At 41.3% G+C, this 23,262-nt stretch overlaps 2 protein-coding genes across 2 annotated transcripts; both read right to left on the bottom strand.

The window, feature by feature from the left end:
- Positions 1-8,103: 8,103 nt before the first annotated feature.
- emx2 (empty spiracles homeobox 2) lies at positions 8,104-11,358 on the bottom strand (the record flags this gene model as incomplete). Its single annotated transcript, XM_083898225.1, has 3 exons — positions 8,104-8,271; positions 9,665-9,849; positions 10,977-11,358. The coding sequence occupies 3 exons, from the start codon at positions 11,356-11,358 to the stop codon at positions 8,104-8,106; spliced, it is 735 nt and encodes a 244-aa protein (XP_083754351.1).
- Positions 11,359-14,023: 2,665 nt separating this feature from the next.
- On the bottom strand, positions 14,024-22,390 carry eif3s10 (eukaryotic translation initiation factor 3, subunit 10 (theta)). The gene is made up of 21 exons (XM_083898183.1): positions 22,247-22,390; positions 21,634-21,824; positions 21,404-21,540; positions 20,885-21,048; positions 20,502-20,701; positions 20,136-20,344; positions 19,891-20,062; positions 19,624-19,728; positions 19,424-19,522; positions 19,216-19,332; positions 18,917-19,102; positions 18,226-18,573; positions 18,027-18,131; positions 17,825-17,938; positions 17,612-17,734; positions 17,281-17,434; positions 16,931-17,091; positions 16,554-16,669; positions 15,895-16,478; positions 15,117-15,455; positions 14,024-14,820 (listed from the first exon to the last, which is right to left on the bottom strand). The coding sequence occupies exons 1-21, from the start codon at positions 22,293-22,295 to the stop codon at positions 14,648-14,650; spliced, it is 3,846 nt and encodes a 1,281-aa protein (XP_083754309.1). The 5' UTR covers positions 22,296-22,390; the 3' UTR covers positions 14,024-14,647.
- Positions 22,391-23,262: the final 872 nt, after the last annotated feature.

Here is a 23,262-nt window from a genome sequence, read left to right as displayed (position 1 = left end):
ACTAAGAATGTGCCATAGTTGTGATCATGTGTCGTTAGAAGTCGTCGTTAAGTTATGCAAAAATAGTATTTATAGTCAACAGGCACTTTTGTACAGGGTTAGGGTTAGAGACGACAGATTATAGTGGCAGTTAGTTAATTGTATGTCACTTATCAGTTCAATAAGTGTCAACTGGTTACTAATAGAGAGACAACTGAGCTTCTTTTTTTAATTGAATGCATGAAAATTTGGTTAATTCATTGTAATGCATTTTCATGGAAACCAGCTTATATTTAGATGTCAATCTCTGTATTTTCCACTGAAACACATTCATTACAAGTATTAACCCTTAGTGCTCACGTGGCACAGCTCTGTGCCACAGGTGCACGACTGGTAAATTGCTGTGGGACTAGTACACAACTCCTTATATGGATATCCTGGGGGTGTGTGTTTAAAGGTCACATATTCAGGCTTTAAACAATGTTTTTTTTTTCCGTCTTTTTATGTTGTTGTTGAGTCAAAGTTATGATTCATTGTATTGCATTTTTAGTCGTGATATAACGTAGCAATAATTGTGCAGAAGTCACAAAACAGACCGTTTGTCTTTTGTTTTTTTTCATAAAAACGAGCCAAGTGAACTTTCATGTATTTCCAAATTTCACAAATTCAATCTGATTTTAAACATTTTGAGTACTTTTTGCTCAGGAGTGTTTATATAGTTGGTGAAAATGAAAAAGAAATCCATCAGATTGCCTTGGAAAAAAGGATATAAGACACTCTTTAGTGCACATTCTTATATAGCGTCTGTATATACTGTACGTTTTCACATGGTAATGGAAAAGCAGCCAAAATGCTCTGTGTTCTAAGGGTTAAGTATTAAGTGTAGATGTTCTCTTACCTTTTCCGCTTCATGTTCTATGTATTATTATTATATTTTTTTGTATCCAACTTATGCTTCATCTCAGCTGCGGTTTTAGTCCTCAGTCCCAACTACTTGTTTAGGTGTTTGTGTGAAAACATTGAAGCCGTAGCATTCTCCCACCAAAAAATAAACAGACATTACACAGAAACCCACTAGCTATACCTACATATGCAGAAATACTAGAGGCACGCACACACACACACAACCCCCACAGAAATGATTGTTTGCGCATGTTAGTCATGTTAAAACCAACACAGAGTGTCTGCTGTGCAGCAGCGATGAGGGTATTATGACAGCACTGACCAAGGAATTGGCACAGTTTTGCCCTGATGCCACAAATAACTTTGGTGTTACGTGAAAAGCTAATGAGAGCTGGCATATACGCGTTTTTGGTCGGGATTCACAAAGAGACACACACATGAAGCGGTGCAGCAGGTTTCATGAAGTCCTCGCTGGTGTGCTGTGGGTGTTGACTGTTGTAGAGTTTGGCGTCATTGAGAAATTAGTTGAGGGAAATATTCCACGCCCCCAAATTAGAGAAAAAAAAGTACTTAAACCCTGTGTAAGCTGTTATCCTTTTAACTCAGTAAGCTCACATATTTTTTCCATTTCATCATTTGTTTGAGTGTCATAGTTTTTAACGCCGATTAGGAAACGTTATTATCTTTTAAACCTATTGGTCCTCTGTGGATTGTTGTTATTGTTTTATAATCATATTAAATTGTGTTATAAATAGATAACAGCCCCACATAGTGATCTTTTTTTTTTACTAGGGTGTGTTGCAAGAGTGTATTTGGCTTTCTAACACTTTCCATTACAGTACAGGAACAACATAATAACATGAACATGTTTGTCAGAAATTTAAAATCCATCCTCATTAATGACTCACATTCTCCATTATTATACGACCAAGCCATTGCTTGTTTATCACTATAGAAATAAGATGGTAATTACTATACTATACTCATATTGTTAATGAAGTAATGAAGTTTTACCTTTTTATTTCCCGATTGTATTTTATTCTATTTTAAAGGCCAACTCCTACAGCAAAGACCTTAGACTTATAAATGAGGTCTGTACTTGTTTTTGTAAACACTTTTATTCATTAAATAATAAACAAAAGCTGGTGTTAATTTGAAAATGTTTTTCTAAAACGAGCTCTATTAATGATCGGTTTGTATTGCATTATTTAAACAAATGGAAACAGTAATAAGGATAAGGTTATAATGAGGTTATTAGATCAGTATTATTTACTTGGGGAGGTGTTTTTTTTAGCCAATTTATTCTCATGAAAAATCCAAAGACCTAAAATTACTTTTATAAATGTGCCATAAGTTCAGTTTACACTCAAGCTGAAAAAGCGATGGACCATCCATTACCCAAGTGCACACAGACAGCTGTCCAAAAAGTCCACCGCTAGTATTTTATATCGCCTCACGTTCCAGACACTGAGCACTCAACTGCTGTCAGACACAGCCAATGGAAACTTGATATTTCATGTTTTTTGGGGGCAGATTTTTCTCCCTCCCAGCCACCAAGAGGGGGAGACATAGCAGAGTTCAGTGGGGAGCAGAGCAAGGACAGAAGAACAGGTGCCCACAATTTCACCTGTCTGCTCAAACACAAGCACACCAACACACCAGCAGCTATATTCCATTTCAGCTCTAATTGTAGCCACATTTTGCAGCACAGAGATGAAACCGGAGACGAAAAGTGGACCAAGACCCCAGTTTTAGAGCTGATTTCATGGGAAGACACAGACAGTGGAGTTAGTACGGATTTAACACCAGAGCAGTGGAGTTAGCAAATAAAAGCAGGAGTGTATAAAAAAAAAATCTGTGCTATTATTTTGAAAAGTACCCTCTGGTTGTGCCACGGCTCCGGCCTGCTGGTGGTTGTGGGAGGGGACACGAAATAGTTCAGCAGGCACATGTGATATATTTAGTGAGGCCATTGTTTGTTTTATTTAGGGAACGAATTGAGGATTTTCCAAACTGCAGGGCCCCTGAGGTATTTTATCAGGTGTACAGTCCGCCATATGTTACACATTAGTGAGCTGAGCATATTGCTGGTTGCAGATACAACCTATAAAATGTTTGCAGTTTGCAACTTCAGAGGACAAGGGTTGAAAATGTGCTCCCTTCATAGCTGGTGGGCGAGTGGGAAACACTTATATGCAAATGAAACTGCACTACATTGCAGGCCAACTTCCCCCCATATCATCAAGGAAAACGGACGTTTGGACTTGGGCTTGTCAGCAGATTGTGAAGAATATTAATGACTGCAAATAGATATTTACTGCACAGGCCGCTGGAAATAATAAGAGGAAAAAACAGGCTATTAAAGGTAGTAAAACTTTCTGCGGCTTCCCTAAACTGAGCTGTGTCTGTGCAGTGTGTGGTTGGAGCACGGAGCAGGCCAAGTTCAGGCAGATGCTGGAGGTGTCTGTGGACTGTGTGCAGGGCATTATGGGAGCCAGGCCAGAGAGAAGCCTGACACACATGGAGAAAGAGGCGTCTGTCTGCATGTGCAGGCTGAAAAAAAGAAAAGAAAAGTTTGCTGTTTCTGATATTTCACTGTATGAAATGGCTGCTTGTCACGTGCGGCTGTGTGACATTTGTCGTCTGACCTCGGTGGATGTGAGCAGTGGCTGAAGCTGTGCACGGGTGTGTCACAGCAGTGTGTAATGTGGCTCTCATGCTTTGTTCATCTATTAACAATCACGCGTCGGTGCCAGGCTCTCAAAGTGTGTGTGTCAACGAGCCGTAAACTCTGCTCTCAATTCGTCTGTTGTGATGGATCATTTTTCAGTTAGTTTATTTTTGTTGTTGCTGCTCTGTCTGCTCTCCTCGACTCATCATGTGTTTTTTAGGTTTTTAGTGACGATGAAGGAGTGAAGGCGAGGACATGAGGGGAGGAGGGGGGGGAGAAGAAAGAAACCAAAAACCCTTCTGCTGCTGCTGTTTCCCATCTTCTTCATGTCACTTGTGTGACTGTAATGGTGCCTTTATGTGAACAATAAAATAACTGATCATAAAAAAAATCTGTTATGATGGAGAATAAAAACATTTAAAGTTAAAAAAAAAAGAAAAGAAAATGGGACACTTAACAGAGTGGAAAGACAGCAAAAATAAATAATTGTCTCCAGATGTAACTTTACTTTTTTTTTGACATTTTATATTAATAACATCACATGTGGTGTATTTTCTGACAATATATAGATTAGATTATATTGTCTAGAACAATTCAGTTAAGAGATAAATATTAAACGACGCGTGTTATTAAATACAGCAGGCCCGTGTGTGTTTGTGTGTGCACATAATTGAAAAAACTACATTTAAAAAAAAAAACGATTCAGATGCATAACAACAACAAAATGAACACGCAATTTGTTGTTTCCGCGCCTGCGCATTTGTGTTTGCGCAATTTTCGGGGTCACAGCAAATTGTAAATTGCTGCATTTATAACACAAAAATGATCAGAGAAGCTCATCATGGCCGCACACGCTCCTCCCTTCGTTATTAATAATAAAGAAAGAAACAAAATCCCGGAGCTCGGATGTTTAATTTATTATTTTGTAAGCCATTTGAGGGCTGATTGTATGGTAATTGCTCATTAGTCTTGTATATTTGTCGCTGCACCTTATGTCAAGGCCGAGGGAATTGTGTGGACTCCGTTCTCCCGTTTCAGGGATCAGTTTCAGGTGAAACGGGACAGATCAAGTTAGTGCGGCGTGGCAGCGGCTGATGGCAGCGGCCTTACAGGTGCCACCGCCTCCTCACCTCAGCCCAGCAGCCTGACGAGAACATGCTCTGATGCAGTAACACCAGCAGCTTGTTGACAAACTCTCCAAAGCCATGTTCTTTCAGGAGCCACTTCTCCCGATCAATTATTGACTCCCGGCGCTAATGCGCGTCCTGTTCCCTCCCTCATCCACTATTCACATTAGTGCTGTCAGCGGACGTAATTATAGCTACTAATTGCAGATTAGAGGTTTTGGGTCAGTAGGGTCACTTGATAGGAGCGACTACTCTGTTCAATGACGGATAATCATTTCACGTTGCAGGCTAAATGTTTAATGCAGGTGGGGGGCTCCACCAGGTCCAGAACTGGGCCGGTTCTGCTGCTGTATTTGCTGCTGCTGATGATGATGATGGTAAATGAGCATTTTAGGCAATAATCACAGAGTTTTATGGAGAGTTTGGCTCCTGGATGAAGGAGCAGCTTCAGTTTAGATAAGCGGGTCAACAAAGGTCCCACAGCCACGGCCCTTTACGCACAGCACGAGTGTGGAACAGGAAGAATGTGTGGTGTATGTATATAGTAGGCCTGCTTCTACACACACACACACACACACACACGCTCTGTTTGAATTCTGTCCAAACCAATTAAATTCACGCGAACTTCGTCTTAAATTGCGCTTGATCGCTCTTTAATAGGATGTGACCAAAACGGCGCGCTGAATATTTAAGACGCAAAATAATACGAAATATGTGCCTGCATATGCAATGTGAGGTTTTTTCCCCCCGATCTTTTAAATACGGCCTAATATAAACTACAGTCTGCTTTATAAACAAGTAGAATAATCTACACCATTTCAGAATAAATATTAACATTTTTCTGAGATATAAAGAGACTGGGGTTTTAAATTGTATAAGTATAAATACATTTATTTTATCTAACTGGTAAATTATTATGTCCTTATTTTGTATTCTTTAAACAGAGTTGCAACCATTTTTTGTACAGAAAAGAAAGAGATATTTACAGGTTAAAATCTTAGGCGTTTGAATTTATCAAGCGGTTCCAGACTCTAATGAGAAGCTTCTCGTCCTCTGTGTCCATACAGGCGCACACAGGGTGGGGTGGGGGGAGAGGGAGAGAGAGAGAATGCGCCAAATTTGTTTGCGGCGGATCAAGGCTCACCGCCTCCACTGCACTTTCTTTATCTTAATTCCAACTTGAAAAGATATAATTATCTAGTTTGAACAGGACTGCTATCAAATCCTTCTTTATAGGCAGGGAAGGGAAAAGCTCGAGTGGATTGTGAAGCTCTGAGCCGCTCGGTGTTGCCCGAGATAGGAGTAATGAAGTTGTGGAGTCCGGAGATACAAAGGGCATTAACCTCATTAGCATGAAACCTTTTCTTCTAACTATTGTGGGACCCTTTCAGTCCTCTAATCCCCCCTATTTCAAAGCTGGGTTTGTAATAAAGCTTTTAGGGGGTTTTTTTTTGGTTGTTTTTTTTTTCAAAGCTAATGGTATTCTCTAAAGATTTTATTGCTGTTATAATCTATGGGTTGATTAAGAACTCCCTATATGCCACCAGTGCAATACATTTTTTTTGGTTTATGAAACAGTAAAACAAAACATGCACCTTGCACCAGAAAACACCAGGAAAAAAAAGAATCATAATCCAGTATAAATTTGTCTGATTTTAAACTGAGCTGCAAACGACTATTGTTTTGCTCTTGAATTGTTTGTTTGTGCGTAAAAAGGGCATAATTTCCTGCTTTAGCCTCAAGGCTTCTGTAAAGAAGTCCTGTATAATGATCCCGTTCAGTCCCGAGCAGCAGCAGCTTGCAGCACGATGGAGCCTACAAGACAAGATTTTAAACAAAGATCCTATTTTGCGGCACACTGCAACCTTCCCTTATCGCGTCGCGAGGGCCAGTCAGATTGTACTAAATTATGTCCAACCAAGCCCCATTGGATCCGTGGATTAAGAGATTAAAGTGGACCACTGGGCAATGCACTCCCTTTCCCCCCCACATATTACTTGCATGATAATTGCCCAAACTGATTTGCACCTACACAAAAGCTCGTGGAGACTCTTTGTAGCAGGAGCTGCTGCTCTAAAAATAAAACTAACGCTGTCCAGTGCGAGCACACACGCACACAGAGGGCAGATTACAGACTAGACTTTTTCCTGTGAGGTTTTTTTTTTTTTTTTTTAAATCATCTCCACGTCATATTGTGTGTGGTGATGGAACAGAACAGCAACAATAATAAAGATCCTCCACTGTCTTGTCCTGTCAGCGGCCTCCTGCTGCGGCTCACTCAGCTGCTCCGCATAATCCAAAAAAAAAAACTCTCTACTTTTACTGCGCGCAACATATTGATAAAACTTTATTGACAAAATATTGACAATTACATACTTCTTGGAAGTATACTTTGTGTTAAAATTGTAGCAAACTTAACACAATCACAAAAATTATTTACATTCTGTAAAAGAGGGTTTAACAGAAACATTAAATTTTAGCATTTCTGTACATGGAATACGCTCAGTGCTTGAAGTTTTTTTTTTCCTTTTCTTTTTTTTTCTCCTCTCAATTCTTGCATTTAGTCCTTCGTGGCAACTTTCACTGGAGGGTCGAGTCCTGACAGAAGCTGCGTGGCGTGGGGCCACTGCAGCGACACGTTGGTAAAGCTTTAGGTTAAAGGAATGTGCTGATAGCCTCCCTTTAAGTACTTTATCTGTGGTCTGATTCACATTTTTAAAAAGAGTTTTTTTTTGTTAAATCGAAATTGACTTTTTGTTCTCTTTTCCTAAAAAAAAAAAAAACACTATAACGCAGCACCGCTACTTCATTTTTTTTTCACAATCACTTTTACACGAGAATCATTAATGAAAGACTGCACACTTTGTAAAAAGGAAGAAGCACGACATCTCTGTTTGAAAATAGAGTTAAAAACACTTTTTTTTCTTCTTGGTTTGAGAAAACTTGTCAAATTAAAAATTAGAACAACTACCAGGAGGAAAAAAACTGTACCATGCATTTCAAGTTTTACAAAAGCAATGTTGGTGTTTTGGTATCTTGAGTGGAAACGGTTTTTGATTTTTTTTTTTGTTGTTTTTAAAAAAAAAAAGAAACTTCTGAAGTGCAAACGTCCAATATGAATTGGAGAAGAAAGTATTTGGAGGTGGTAGATGGGGGTTGTAGTGGTGGAAGGGTGCAGGTGGGTGCACTGAGACACTGTCAGTCACGTTTCCCCGGGTCATTTGGACTGACAGACCCACTGGTGACATCAGTGTCCACCAGTCAGATTCTCTCACCCTCAGCTGCCGATCTCCGGAGATGTGAAATGTGACATTGGCTTTTTTTTGTTTACCCTCTCTCTCATTGTCTCTACACGGCATCCTTTATCCATGTCCTCCTTCACACAGACGATCACATAATATAGTCTTGTTTGTTTTGTTTTTTTTAATCGTCCGAAGTGACATCGATCTCCTCTGGACTCCCCTGTTTGGTCGCAAGTCTCCACCGGTTTATGTGATGCGATCCTTTCTTCTTCTGCTGAGACTCCGAGCCCTCCTCCTCCAACTTCTGTCGCTTGAACTTCGTCCTCCGGTTCTGAAACCAGACTTTTACCTGAGGAGGGAGGAAAGATAGGAAAAGAAAAGAAGAGGAGAAACTGGATCAGTATCAGGAGATAAACCGCTAATGGCCGGTGCGTAAAACCACGCGTAAAAGGGAAGCATTGTTTGGACAGCAGACCTAAGTACGAGCAGACGGCAGTGGAATTTAAATAAAATTAAATAAAAACTAGAGATAGAATGACCTGCAAGCAAAAATACAACCTGAACAAATACACTTCAGGAAAGCAATTAATTAATTAATCCAATCAAATTAACTGTTACTCTTGATATATAAATAGAAATGTATGGCTCATCCTATGTGAGCCATAAATTGCCTCTGATCATTTTATAACAGTGCAATTTATCACACATGACAAGGTCGATTAAAAGGACGAATAAATAAAGTAAAAGCAACGACAGCCACACATTTCAAATATATGTGTGAGGAAAAACATAAAAATAGGTCATTGAGTATTTTTTTCCCCCCTCACAGCAATAATAATACGAGTTGCATGCGTGCAGCCTACAGGCTGCATGTAAACCAAACAAAAGAATAACATCCATGTCACATACTTAACATACATTTTCACACACTCCTCTAAATCGACTCGGCTGATAATGAAAGGTACCGTGGGGGGGATTAACGACATCTAAATCGATAAATTGTCTGGTCCTGCTTTGTCACTCCGCGGCCCCTTTAGCCCTTAAACGGCATCTGAGGTGCGTTTAATAAGCCTTCAGTGGACTAATTGAAGGAGGTGATGGTTCACTTCTCCCTTCAGCTCCTCCAAAGGCCGCGCGGTGCAGGAGGACAGAGGCGGCGGACAAAAGACAGCGGCTCAAACGGCATCTTAAATATGGCAGGGGGGGAATCCAGTGCGCCCGCCTCGCTCTTTGTATCGCCTATGCCATAAAATGGTTAACTGGTTAATTTGCCCTCCATTTTGAAAGGCAACATTCTCTCCCCCCCCTCAAAACAAAGTAATCCAACCCCTCCTGAAACGAGGTTAGGCCTCTACAATGACGGTGGATTTCATCCAACAGAAAAGCCTCTGTCCTCCGTTAACAACACATGCGTTTATGCACACGATGTGCAATTTATTATTATTTGTATTATTGTAAAATAACTGTTTCTCTAATGTCACAACTGCTCTTTATTTTTACGTCAATATCTGGTCATTATTTTATTTTTTTTATTATTATGGCCTGGTTTTAAAATACTCGTGACGCACGGTGCCAGAGAAAAACACTTATTAGATATCACACACTACATCAGAAATATGGTTTTATGGCCACAATGCATTTTTTTAAAAATGGTCAAACAAATAAAAAATAAAATACAATAAGAGCACTGTTTGAAGGCAAACAAAATAAAACAAAATATAGAGAGTAAAGTTGTGTCTTACCTGAGTTTCTGTGAGGCTAAGGCTGTGGGCGAGCTGCTTCCTCTCTGCTCCCACCACGTAATGGTTTTTCTCGAACGCGTGTTCGAGCCGTAGGAGTTGTGAAGGAGAAAACGCTGTCCGGATTCTTTTGGGCTTTCTGGCCAGCGCGTTGTGCAAAAGGAAGCTCTCTGGACTCGTTTCATTTCCTGGAAACGAGCAGAAAAAAACGAGGTTCTGACATGTTCTTCTTTTGTATTTATTGTTATTATAATATAAGTATTATTATTATTATTTGAACAGAGTTACGAGGCCTGCAGACAAATGTGGCACAGAAACACACCGAGTCTGCAAATACGGCGTGATGATAATGTAAATAACAAAAGTATAAATTGTTATTTGGAAGCGTGAGCTTTTAATTATTATTTAACCTTGTCGATTTGTTTCATCTGACGTTTGTCAGAGCACAGAGAGAAACAAAACAAAGCGGGTGTTTAATCCTGGGCCCATAATTAAATTAGCTCGAAAACAGTCTTTGTTTACAAATATCGCAGGTAAAACGAACACGTGGAAAATCTAGAAATTTACAGCAGCAGGAAAAATAATTAAATTAAAACACTTCGAAATTAATTTGAATTCAATTTATGATACATTTGATTTCCCGTGTAGGAAATAATATGAAATACAATAGTGTGCAAAGCGAAATAATCCTAATTATATTGTTATTATAGTAATTATGATTATAATAATAATAAAATCATTGACGTCGACTACTTAGAATAACCACCGGTGTTATTATTTAATTCTTATCTTAAAGGTAAAAGTGCGTTTAATATGTCAAACAATTTTAATTAAACCAAACCACGGAGCAGTGAGGTATTTTTCGTTGGTAGTGAAACGTGGATGTGGATCATATGCTATAAATAACCTGCAGACTAACAGTGTATAAACATGTCAAATATGCCACTGCTCTTTTTCTTCAAAGCCACGAACAGAAAAACACCAAACAGCAGAAACACGAGAAACTATTATTCCTCAACTCTCAACAAATGATTTCTAGTGTTTTGTTGAAATTGATTGCACGGTCACTTTAAGGGGGGATAATCCTTTAAATGTGCTGCGGATTGGAGATGATTTACGGCTTTAAAAAGAGGTCATCTTCACTTTGACACGTTTATATTCCTCTTTCTACTCCTCACGCGCTCTCTCCCTCTCTCTCGCTCCCTTTCTCTCTCGTTCTCTCTCTCTCTCTCTCTCTGTGCTGATGGAGAGTCACATCTGTGCTGTGATCCGAGCCGAAAAAAGTGAACCAAACCAAAGCTGCTCGATCACTTACCTTGAAACCTGTGGCCCAAGTATCTATATCTGTGTAATAACCAGGGGTAGAAAGTTGACGGGTCCCTTTGCTGGCTGGCGAAAAGAGGGTGCGGACTGTGTGAGGAGGAGAGCGGGTGAGCGGCCAGAGCGTGCGGCGGGGCCACGGGATGCACGGGGCTGGGCTGATGAGAGACCGCCTCGGCAAACACCAAGTCCGGGTTAGAGTAGACGCTCCTGCCGCCGGAGTGAAAGCCGTTCAGGAAAGGATGCATCTGTCCGGAGTTTGCATAGCTCAGAGCCGCTGGCCTGATCGGCTCCTCGGAGCGGGACACCGATATCGGATTATCCTTCGCCACCAAAGACTCTATAGTGAAACACCTCTTGGGTGTTGGTTGAAACATTGTCTGATAGTCCAGGTTCCCCAGTTTCAGTTGAAGTCGTCGAGGCGCTCTGGCTTTAAGAATACTCCACACCCAAGAAAATAGGGAAAGTTTCTGCGCAGTGAAATAAGTTGTGGGAAAAGAGCGACAGCGCCGTGGAAGCCAAAAAATGGAAAAAGTGCTCGGCTACTTCCAGACTAATCCATGGATGTGATCGTTGTCCTCGCCGGGTTCGCGCAGACACATTTGTTAGTTCATGAGCCTAATTAGCGCTGCAGTCCCATAAACAGCTTCCTCCGAAGGCTGCACGGGCATGGTGATTGGTCGCTGGTGCTGCTGCTGCTGCTGCTGCTGCCGCTGCTGCTGCTGCTGCTGCTGCTCGCCTAAAGGTGGAGAAGGGGAAGACGCTTAAAAAGTGCGTCAATGGGAAGCAGGGGCGCGGAGAGGCGGACTCAGGCGCGCAACATTCATCCGGACGCACGCGCGCGTGCTCGCGCACATACCTCCAGGACATTTAACAGAGTGAAGTGAAGCAGCAGAGCAGCTCAAGGAGGCCTGTTTATTTCTATTTAAGGCCCGCGACAGGTTCAAAGTGATTTTAAACAAGGGAGGAGGGTGCTTTTATTATCGAGCGATTGTTTTAATGAAGCACAACAATGTTGCACAAACATCAAATCAGCACTTAAGTCTGTTTTCCCACGCACGCTAATGTTGATCACCATCTTTAAGTGCGCTTTATCAGGCGACATTCATTTGTTTTATCCATCACTTTTGTTCTTCTCTGTGGATTTGTGTGGGGAAAAAACACATTCTTGTTTCGTTGTGTTTTTTTATTTGAGGATGAGGTTGACTCTGCACGGTCACGCGTAACCGTGTGTCTGCATGGGAGACACAAACAAGCTCGAGGCAAAATATAAAACCTGTTTTTTTCTTCTTCTTTTTTTTTTTTTTTTAACCAGTGTGAAAAGGACGCAGACCTGACAGAGGCTTCAGGGTCCACTGACACCTTCACACCGGTGAGTCGCTGCGTGTCACAGTCGCTCACGACTAAATGCGCTCAAGTGTTCAGTGGATCTGTCACCACAGTGCGTGGATCAGTGAGTAGAGAGCTGCAGCCGTGGCCGCGCACCGTGGGCCTGCACACACACTATAACACACACTGACATCTAACAAATGAGGTGACGCGCCCTGACACTGGTTCATCCACCTGACATTTGATTTAAATTATTATTATTATTATTTATTATTTATTTATTTTTTCCTGACCGGAAATTATGGGATTAATGCTGCCCTTTATTTGCCATTATATTGATTATTATTCTTGTTATTATTATTATTATTATTATTATTGCTGTTCGCTTGTGAACCTAAACCCACATCAGCTATTATTTATTATGGGCGCTTTGGAATCAAATAGAAAGTAAGCAGTGAAATGGTTTATGTCAGAGCGTCTGCAGCTGAACAACTGTTCTGTAAATAAAAACACTGAGACATGGGGGATTTAGCTTTGTTAAAGTGGTGTAGCCTTTTATTTTGGAAATACCAATGTCCTAATCAGGAGCTTTATATTATCGTTATTCTAATAATACTTATTATCGTTGTGTTTTTCAGCTATAATTAGTACTAGATGATTTTAAACTAAAATTATTTGTTTTTTTATTGTATTTATGTATTGCTTTTATTGAAGTAATTTTATAATAACTTAAATCACACAGTATGATACTAGTCAGATCACGGTCACCTTTTTCAGTGAAGAAGAAACACGGACACGCTTTGCTTCCTCAGCTCCGTGAGGCGTTCAAGGTCTCTCGCTCATAACGGTGCTTCAGGGACCTCTAGTGGTGCAAAACTGTAACGAAGGGCAATAAAATTGAATTATTTAGACAGAAAGGCTGAGTAATAACACTGGACTGGTGTCTCAGAGTTAAATGCACATCGACAGGAGTAGAATAGTGTGTAACATGAAGGTTGTCGGTGAGTCATGCTGGTCATTGGATCTTCATTGGAGTGTGGTCACCTGATACTGAAGAAACCTCTATGAGAAGAAGTGAAGCATCGTCAGCTCTCGACACTTTTGAAGATTAAATGTGATACTGACAAAATAACTGAAAAATAGCAGAGCAATAAATGTTTAAATGTATGGAGGATTTTCCATTGAAATCAACAGGTCAGTGTAGGAACAGACAACACATACTTGACATTGATAGCAAATCATTTTGATCTTGATCTTTTTAGATGGCTGTTTTGAGCTTAAAGGTCAGCATATTTTTGGGTCTTATTTTCATTTGGCAAAGACTAAAGATAAAATATTTACAGTATTGCTACTTTTCTATTCCAATATAACCAATCAAATTATTCAGATTGTTGTATTTAAATTACCCCACAATGAGCCTTTTTTGTCAAGACCTAGGTCACCTCTACAGAGGCTGCCATTTTAGATCACCGTTGTTTTGGGTTTTGACAACAATTCACGTGGAAGGAAAGGGTGAGAAGTAAGATATTCAACTGCAACTTAACCAGTAAATGTAGCCAAGATCCACATTTAACTTTAAAAGAGAGGCCAAAATCAACAATTGATGGCTGTGAATTCTTTAGGTGTCAGACTTGTCCAGCATGGAAACCACTGACCTGCTGTCTTTAGCGGTGATGCAGCATTTATCAAGAACACAAACATGAAGATGGTGAGCAAACATCTTTATTAATAAAGGCTTCATCTGTACACATGCAACCTGGTTTGGTTATGCTGTTTGCACCAAGATAGAAGCACACGATGGATATCAAGCGAGACCAAATGGATATTGAAGCACACATTTTGTTAAGTAATTTAAGAAGCATCTGAAACAATTAAATGGAGAGCAGTTATCACTGAAGAATATGACTAATACAAGAGTTGCAGATTTGTGCCACACATTTATGCAAAGGTGTATTGTTCAAAAGAGGCATCTGGTGATAGACTGAGTTTGTATTGAAAATGGTGCAGGTACACTGGTTTTCAGTTTTATCATTTTAGGCAATCTCTCTCCTACAACTGGGACCAGTCATGTTTCTAAGAAGTTGTTTGCATGATGAGGGTTAAGTGCGGACAAGTCCATTGGCTGAGTGTTTGAGGTGTTTTAAGAGCCTCTGGTTCAAAACTGCTGGAAGTTTAAGTTCAAATAAAAGGAAACTATTCCCAGGAAAACTATCATCTACAAAGATTTTTTTTCAAAAGGAGTAACACACGCGAGCAACTGAAGTGGGTACTGATGTTTTTTTTTTACTCAAAATGAATTAATTATTATCTGGGCCCATTAAATGCAGTGGCTGTTGCTCAGCGGCGGACAGTTGTCCAGCCATCATCATCCGTCTCGTTCTTGGTGCGACGAGGGATTTCTTTATCCAAACGCCAAGCCTTGTCTCCTTCAGTATCTTGTTCACGCTCCTTCTCTCGCTCTCTTGGCCGCTCTTCCTTTCTCTCTTCACCCGCACGACGCCAGGAGCTTCCTGCGAAAAATCAAAGATGCACATGGTGTCATGTAGATTTTACAATACACAGGTTACATTCAGTTAATGAGACGACACATTCCTCATTGTAGAGTAAGACACTTGCTGTGAGTAAATAGACAAATATTGACATCTGCTGGCTAAATACAAAACCAACTCAGTTGTTTTGTTGGACAAGAGTCCAAAAAAGGTTAATTAATAACTCAATAAGCAGGCGTAGTAAAGACGCACATCAATTCTGAGTGACTGAGGAAATGATACATGATACATTCATCCTTAAAACCTGCTCTGCTTACCTTCTTCACGATCTGTGGGTGGGGCTCTCTGTTCACGGTCATCCCGGCTGTCTCTATCACGGCGGTCAACACGCTCACGGCGGTCATCACGCTCACGGCGGTCATCACGCTCACGGCGGTCATCACGGTCAGGGTCTTCTTTGCGAGATTCTCTCCAGCTGCTTCCCTCATCTCCACCTGGTCTTCTCCAGACGCCCTCTTCTCTTGGTGGACGACGGACACCAGATCTTTCCTCTCCTTCATCTTCATTTCCGTCATCGTTTTGACCACCACCACCACCACCACCACGGGGGGGTCCCCAGCTCTCTTCTCTGGCCTTCTCTCGCTCACGCCAGCCAACTGGAAAACAAGCATTTCCCCATGAACCCTGTTTAATGCTGCAGTTATTATTCTGCCTGTCTTCAGTTTTGTGAACACAAACAATGTAAGATTATTTGCATGCTGTGTCTTGAAAATGGGCTCTGTCAAGTCAGCCCAGTCAGACTGCTCAGTTAAATTCATTTGACACTTTGTGGCTGCTCACCTTTAGTCATACTCCAACCTGTTTGCAGGCATTGCTGATGCCTCCAATATCCATTTGATATAAATATAAATATAAACAAAATAATAATTTCCTGTATGGAGCATGGAAGATCTAAACCACTAAATCAACATCATGAGCTAGAGAGGAAAAATCAAACCATTAACTGTTTGACGAGTTATTTTGCAACCAGCTGGGTCGCCCCCTGGTGGCAAATATTTGGCTATGTTCTTAATAGCTGAATGACTACAGGCTTACCACCAGGTTTTCCCAGGGGTCTCCATGGGTTGGGATCATCATCATCATCACCACCACGACGTCCCCCATCATCCGTGCCTCTCCTGCCACCTCTCTCATCATCTCCTCCTCTTCGGGGGCCCCAGTCATCATCAGCCCCACGCCTGGAACCTCTGGAGTCATCCATGCCTCTACGAGGACCTCTGTCCTCATCAAAGCCCCGCCTGGGGCCGCGATCTTCATCAAAGCCACGCCTGGGACCGCGATCTTCATCAAAGCCACGCCTGGGGCCGCGATCTTCGTCTAAGCCGCGTCTGGGACCACGATCTTCGTCAAAGCCACGCCTTGGGGCACGATCGTCATCTCCTCCCCTTCTTGGTCCTTGGTCATCAAAACCTCTGCGAGGACCGCGATCATCATCCATCCCTCTACGTGGGGGACGATCATCATCTCCCGCACGTCGTGGACCTCGATCCTCATCAAAGCCACGACGGGGTCCTCTGTCATCACCGCCCCGACGGGGACCGTCACCTCGCCTGAAGGAAGACTCCTTGTCCTCTTTGTCATCATCAGCGCCTTCCTGTCTCCACTCCCTAGCGGGTTGACTAGACAAAGGTACAGTTTGAGTGAGTTAAGGAAGTTACAGCAAGTCAGAACAGGTTGGAGTTGTCAACACGCACCTGTCAGGCACTGAACGACGCCACTCTGAGTCGCCTCCCTCCACACGCTTCCTCCATCCTCCTCCTCCTCCTCCTCCTCCTCCTCCTCCACCTCCCTCCTCCTTTTCAACCGGCTCCTGTGTAAACAAAACATAAAGAGAGATGTCTTGTCATAACATCAAGATCGCTCAAAGTAACATACAACTTACAAAATACTGTGCACTTAGAGTAAAGTTAATCAAACAATTTAGGTGTATCTTTTAAACATTTGAAACGTTTAAATACTTTGAAAACTTATGTGTATATGTATATCAAATACCTAATTTCCACTCCTACTTCATATTTAAAAGAAATCTGCGATTCTGGCCATCAGTTAAATAAAAGTAGCTCTTTAGTACCTTAGCTTCCTCCTCCTCACGGCGGCGCTCTCTCTCCTCAATCTCCTGCTGACGAGCACGCTGCTTACGCCCCTGCTCTTCAAGCTTGAGATAACGCTCCTGGTACACCCTGTCTTCTGCGTCTCGCTGCTCTTGTTCTAAACGTTCACGCTCTTCACGTTCTGCAACAAAAGATGGAAAAGAATGTGAGGCATTTTCAAATTTCATTAACTTATGAGTAAACAATACCTCACTATAAATGCTACCACATTTAGAAAATGATACCAAGGATTTAACAGATTTCTGTAGGGAACATCAGCTCCCTTTCCTTCCTGGTCATATGTGTCGATTTTGTGGTAAACAGACATTACCTTTCTTGAGCTGCTCCTCATGGATACGCTGTGCCTCTTCCTCTTTCTGTTGGTAATAAGAATTACGCCTGTCCTCTTTGCGCTGCCTCTTCCTCTCTTCCAGGCGCTTCTTCCTCACCTCTACTAAACGCTCCTGGAAAGCGTTCAGTTTTTCCTTGACAGACAGAAAAGTGTACATGAATAACTCCGCTTATGTTGAAAGAAGAACTAAATATTATGGGTTAGCTTTATCACTATGACATTGAAAGGTCTTCACCTTCACTATAAAGATTAATAATTTGAAAATGTGTATGTTCTAATTCAGCAGGATTTGATAAAACATTTGACTAACCTCATAAATAAAGCTTCGAGCAGCAGTTATCTTGGACAAAAAGTTCTCTTTGTCCTCCATCATCCTGGACATGCGCTGCTTGTGCTCCAGAGCCTTCTCCCGCTCCACTTGCATGTTACTGATCTACAATGAGGAAGAACAAGTTCAAGTCTTGAATTCTTAAGTTTGTTGAATATTTTTTGCAAATGTTTTATTCCATTTTAAAAAACGTACCCTTTCCTCCTCCTGGAGCTCCCAGAGTTCCATGTCTTTGATTCGCTGCTCCTCATAAGCCTGTGTGATGAGAGGAATTTCCTCGAGGCGTTTGGCCCTCTCAAAGTAGTCAATCTGGTGAGAAAAACATCAGTGTCGAATTCATCTCATTCATTCATTCATAGGTAAGAATATAGTCAGCACCAACATCTTGCTCAGTTACCTTCTTCTCCTGATTCTTTAGACGCTCCTGAAGTTCCTTCTTCTCCTTCTCCAGCTGCTCCACCTGTTTGGCCATGATGAAATCAGGATCCAGCTCCTCCAAGTCCTGTGCAAAGCAATGAAAGATGTGTTGATCTTGTGTCTGAAACTTAATATCATCATGATCAGTTGATTCATTATAGAAACTATCATAATTTTACCTCAATATCAATATCCTTGAAGGCCTTGGCTCCGAGTTCAGTCTTCTTAATCTGCTCTAGCCGTTCCCGGACTGTCTTCTTCTTAATCTGCTCATGTTCCTGCATGATACGCTCCTTCTCCCTCTCTTTGGCTTCCTGACGCAAACGCTCCTCTTCAGCCTTGCGCACTTTCTGCATCTCAGCTTCCCGTTGCTCCAGCTCTTCCTTCTCACGCTGGATGTTCAGGCTCTCCAGGCGCTCCTTACGCTCCTCAATTGTCTGCCTACGAGCCAAAATGCGCTGGTGTTCTTTGCGGCCGTTTTTCTGGTAGGCCACTATGGCCTGCTGGCTATGCTCATCACGCTCTTGCTGAGAGGACAAAAACATAAAAATGCAGTTTGTACATGTATGAAATGGACATGTATGCGTCAGTTGGTATATGTGATATTACGTTAGCACATGCAGATGCACAGAAACGTGCAAAATAAGAGCTCAGTGAAGTCTCTTCAGTGGAAGAAAGTATTCTATATCATTCTTGTCAAAACAGTCACATGATTATTGTGTTACTATTTGATAACCCCATTTAATACTATATTTGTGACACTCAACATTTGCAAAAATACAGAAAGAAAAACTTAAACTTGTGATTGGAAATGAGGAATTTCTTTGTGTTCTTAAAAAAAAACTGCATTTACAGACTGATGTAACTCACCAGGGTGGAGGGAGGTTTGATGACCTGGATGGCTTTAGCCAAAGAAGAAGACATGGCAGTCAGCTGGTTCCTTATCTGCTCCGAGGGCATGTTCTGCAGGAAAGGTCCAACAGGAGCATCTTCTTTGGTCGAGTAGTTCAAGTCAGAGCCAAAGCTCAGAGTTCGAGAGGAGTGGTCTATTCTGACCTGCAAGACAAAAATGCACTGTTAGAAAACTAATGAAATGGCATCAATACATTTTGTCATATAATTTTATTGATAGTGAAATCAAAAACCATTGCTCCAAAACTTGATCTTACCTGAAGATCACAATGGCGGGCAGCATCCACAATGGAGCGCTCCAGCTGGAAGGCATCCACAAATGGAACCAGGGAGGCCAGACGGCTGAAATCAATGCTTTGATAGACCTGTGCCACCTAAAATAATAGATGTGGTATAATGACAGTAATTACCATCAAGGAAGTGAAGATTTACTTTCCAGAGGAAAGGAAAAAAATGAAGACACACCTGTTGCAGGAGCCTCAAGATGGTATTGCTCTGCAGGTGGGGAACATATTGCTGCAGATCGGGCTCCTTTTCAGCCTGGTCCCTCACCCAGTTCAACACCTAGTTGAAGATTGAGAGTTTAAGTACACTAAAATAAGAAAGGAGTCACTACTCTAAAATAAGTGAAATGCACTTCTCACAGGCAGCCCTTTACTGTTTACCTTGGTCACTCTTCCACATAGTTTCAGAGGATGAAACTCTACTTCCAGCCAGTTGTAAAGTTCTTTCACTTCAGGTACAATATACTGCATCAAGTTAAACCTCACCTAGACAAACATGAAAACAGACAACATTAAATACAGGAGATATAACACAATATTTAGTTTTGATAGTAAGGGTAAAATTTCAGGAGCATTTACATTGAAGTAAAATAAAAAGAGGCATTCTGAAAAAACGCCTGTAACCATTTCCTTTTGCACAAAACATACCATGTCATTGATAAGACTCTGGCGATTTGGTGGCGACTGAAGGGTCAAAAGTGTTGCCAGTCTACGGTGTTTCTCCACAATGATGCCATCCATGTCCAGCAGCCGAGCTATGTCAGTACGTTCGGGGGTGATAGGAATGGACAGTGTGGCCAGAAGGACTCTGGTGGCCATCCTGAGAATGGAAAGCATTATTAATTACTTGATGGTCAAAGATGAACTTGTTCTCGTTTCTAGAAATTACATACCTCTGCATCTCGTCTTGGGTCAGATTCTTACGCATCTCCCTGGACAGGTTATAGAGACGATGGAGTGTGCTTGCATGGAAAAGAGCATTTCCAGATTTCCAGAACACAGTGGACACCTTGTTGTAGTAGTTGGCCATCAGTTGGGGCTTGGGAGGCTTCTTGGAAAGAGCAAACAGGCCATGGATGTCTTCAACAGCCTTAAATGCTTCCTGGAAATAGAAACAACACCACATCAGTAAACATAGCTCTTTGTTTACAAATCAATCACCTAATTATAGTGATCACACATTTTTAGCTATTCAATAGGTCAAACTATACATGTATGCATCAACAATAATGTCAAAGTCTTGTGTTTGGTGGACCAACCTGCCACAGCTCCATGCTTATAGCACTGTCCAGCTGCACCAGGCGTGTCTCCAGGTGCATGGACTGACTTTCAGGATTGTTGAGGTTGATGGCAGTGCTCTGATTGTGGTGACGTTGAATCTGTCCCAGGTGCATACGCAGGTTGTCACACAGCTTGCGAAACTCAGCTTTACGGGTGTACTGAAGGCAGAACTTAAATGCTGCAAAATACATTAATATGTATTATTACCAGAATTTCTATGTAACATTCAACACTGATTTATTAAATTAATTTTATGCCTGTCATTAATTCAATAACACAATAAAATGATGTAAACTTGTCACAAGTAAATTAATAAAAAGCAAAACATGCTTTGAGAGATATTAAGTTTATGTTACTATACCTTGCTGGGCGATATCATGGTACAGACGCTCCACCTTGGAGTTGTTTCTGAGCAGGTCCAGGCACTGGCGGTAAGACTCCCAAAGGAACTTCACCCAGGGAGTGAGCAGCAAACGATCAGTACGATCCTGGGTGTCCTCTCCACTCACAGCACTCAGGAGCACACTGAAGTCACAGCACAGTATTTATTAACACAACCCAGATTATATGATAATGGATTAAATGCAGAGAAATAATTTTCCATGCAGTACTGATATAGGACCAATTTCATTTTTTATTATTTTATTTTAATTCAGGAAACTTTTACTGTACATGAATATGCGACTGTCACTTTTAAGCCAATTCACTTATTCGCTAAACTGCACATAATTTGCAACCACACTATTAAATACTATAAACAGCAATCCAATGTAAGCTGTCCTTACGTTGCCCAACATAAAAAGTTACAATTCAATTTCTGATTACAGGTACAGTCCAGCAGTGGCCCAATTTCTTAATGAAAAACAGAGAGGAACCTCACCTTTCTGGAGTCTGGATGTTGTCAAGATCTTCAATGTCCAGGACCATCTGCTGGGACTCCCCCTTTGCAGTCTCCGTCTTCTCCTCTGCCAGCTTCAGGTAAGCCCGGACCACATCCTCCAGAGATTTGATGTTCACCTGAAAGCAGAGACGATGGTTTCACGTCAAATACAAAAGGTGTGGTTCATTCAACAGCCTTGATTAGCAGAAATCGGTTTTCTCATCTCATACCTGCTGGCAAATGTTCTTGTACTGGTAGAGACCCTCCTTAGCCAGGTGGCTCTTGCGCAGATCCACGCAGAGCTCCAGGTACTTGAGCATGATGGGCTCGTGAATCTTCTGCCATGTTCGATGTTTCTTGCTCTTGATGACATCGTACAAAACATCCAATGCAGGCTGTTTCTTACCAACCTCAAGAAACTCTGTAAAAAATGACTTAATTAAAGAACCGCTGACAGTACAAAATCCCAAGTATACCATCGAGAACCATGTTAGCTTAATATACATGATGCAGTTAGGCCCACACGCTACACTAACCAACAAATATTTAAAATAACACATAACTTTGTAATTCAAGTAAAACTTGGTAATATGGTCAGTACCATATATATCACCTAACCGGTTAACTCGGCACTACTGCCAGCTGGATGAACGCTAGCACTTGGCTAGAACCAGATGGGGTGACCCGCCATTGTAGCTAGCATTAGCCGTTAGCTTGGCTTAGCGAAGCATCGGCATTGAAGCAACGAGGTATTTTTCAATGGTGGAGCGAGCTAGCGGTGGCTCGGCTAGTTAGCATGTGTGAAAGGTACGTGAAAAAGGGCGACGTCGTGTCTCTACTCACCGTTTGCTCGTTTAAGAGCATTTTCTGGACGTTGAAAATACGCCGGCATGTTGGCGGTGTTCTAGTGAAACTCAAACTTGGCTGACTAGAGTGAATTTTCACCGATTTCACCAGTCCATCAAAGCCACGCACTCACTCGCCGACGCGGTGCTGGCTGAGAAAGGAAGAACCTCGTGAACAGCCACGGTAGGGTTGCCAAATCCGTCACGCCGCAGTATCCTCCTATCTACATACCAAGCAGATGTAGGTCCACCTTCTTCGTCTTCCTAGTTATTGTGTATTTTAATAAGACAGTAAGAAGAAAAAACAATAAAACCAACAAAGTTTTCATCTTATTAGGAGTCGTTCGAGGTTTGGATGATTAATTGTCTTTTTGATGCCCAGTATGTTTGAATAGCCTCAGCAAACAGCTTTTAAAGGTTTAAATGTTATAACATTGCTTAGTATTATTTGATGGCAAAATACTTAAATTCACAGCATAGTCTCCAAACACTGTCATATTCTTTCAACGTCCTCTGTCTTATGTATCCAGTTTTTACATAAAAGATTACATTTCACATTTCTGAGGGTGTGCACTACACGGAAAAGTGGAACTGTGGAACAGTCTGACGGAGGAGCACAAGGAATGTTCTAACATAAAACAATTCAAAAACACGTATAAAAACATATATTTTCACAAGATAAGGTTTTTTTGACTATCACCAGCTGTTCACTATTGTCGATGATTTTCTCTTTTTCATTCATTTATTTATTTATAATGTTTGAAAGCACAGTTCAACATATAGAAACAAGATATGTACATGAAATCATTGTGTTGTTGTCTTTGATTATCCACTTTTGTATTGTAATTTTGTTGTTGTTGGTGGTGATCTCATTTATATATTATATTGTTTGCATGTTCAAAATTAACTGCTTCTACTACTACTAAACTAAGTGACTCGCATTGCCTTGCATATCCTCTCTCTTCTGGCTTGACTGTCTTATAGCTTACAGCTATAGCTGTCGTATTTCTACTG

The sequence above is a fragment of the Microchirus variegatus genome (genome assembly GCF_963457635.1).
Source record: "Microchirus variegatus genome assembly, chromosome: 11".
NCBI lineage: Eukaryota > Metazoa > Chordata > Actinopteri > Pleuronectiformes > Soleidae > Microchirus > Microchirus variegatus.
This window is presented reverse-complemented; position numbering and strand designations above follow the sequence as displayed.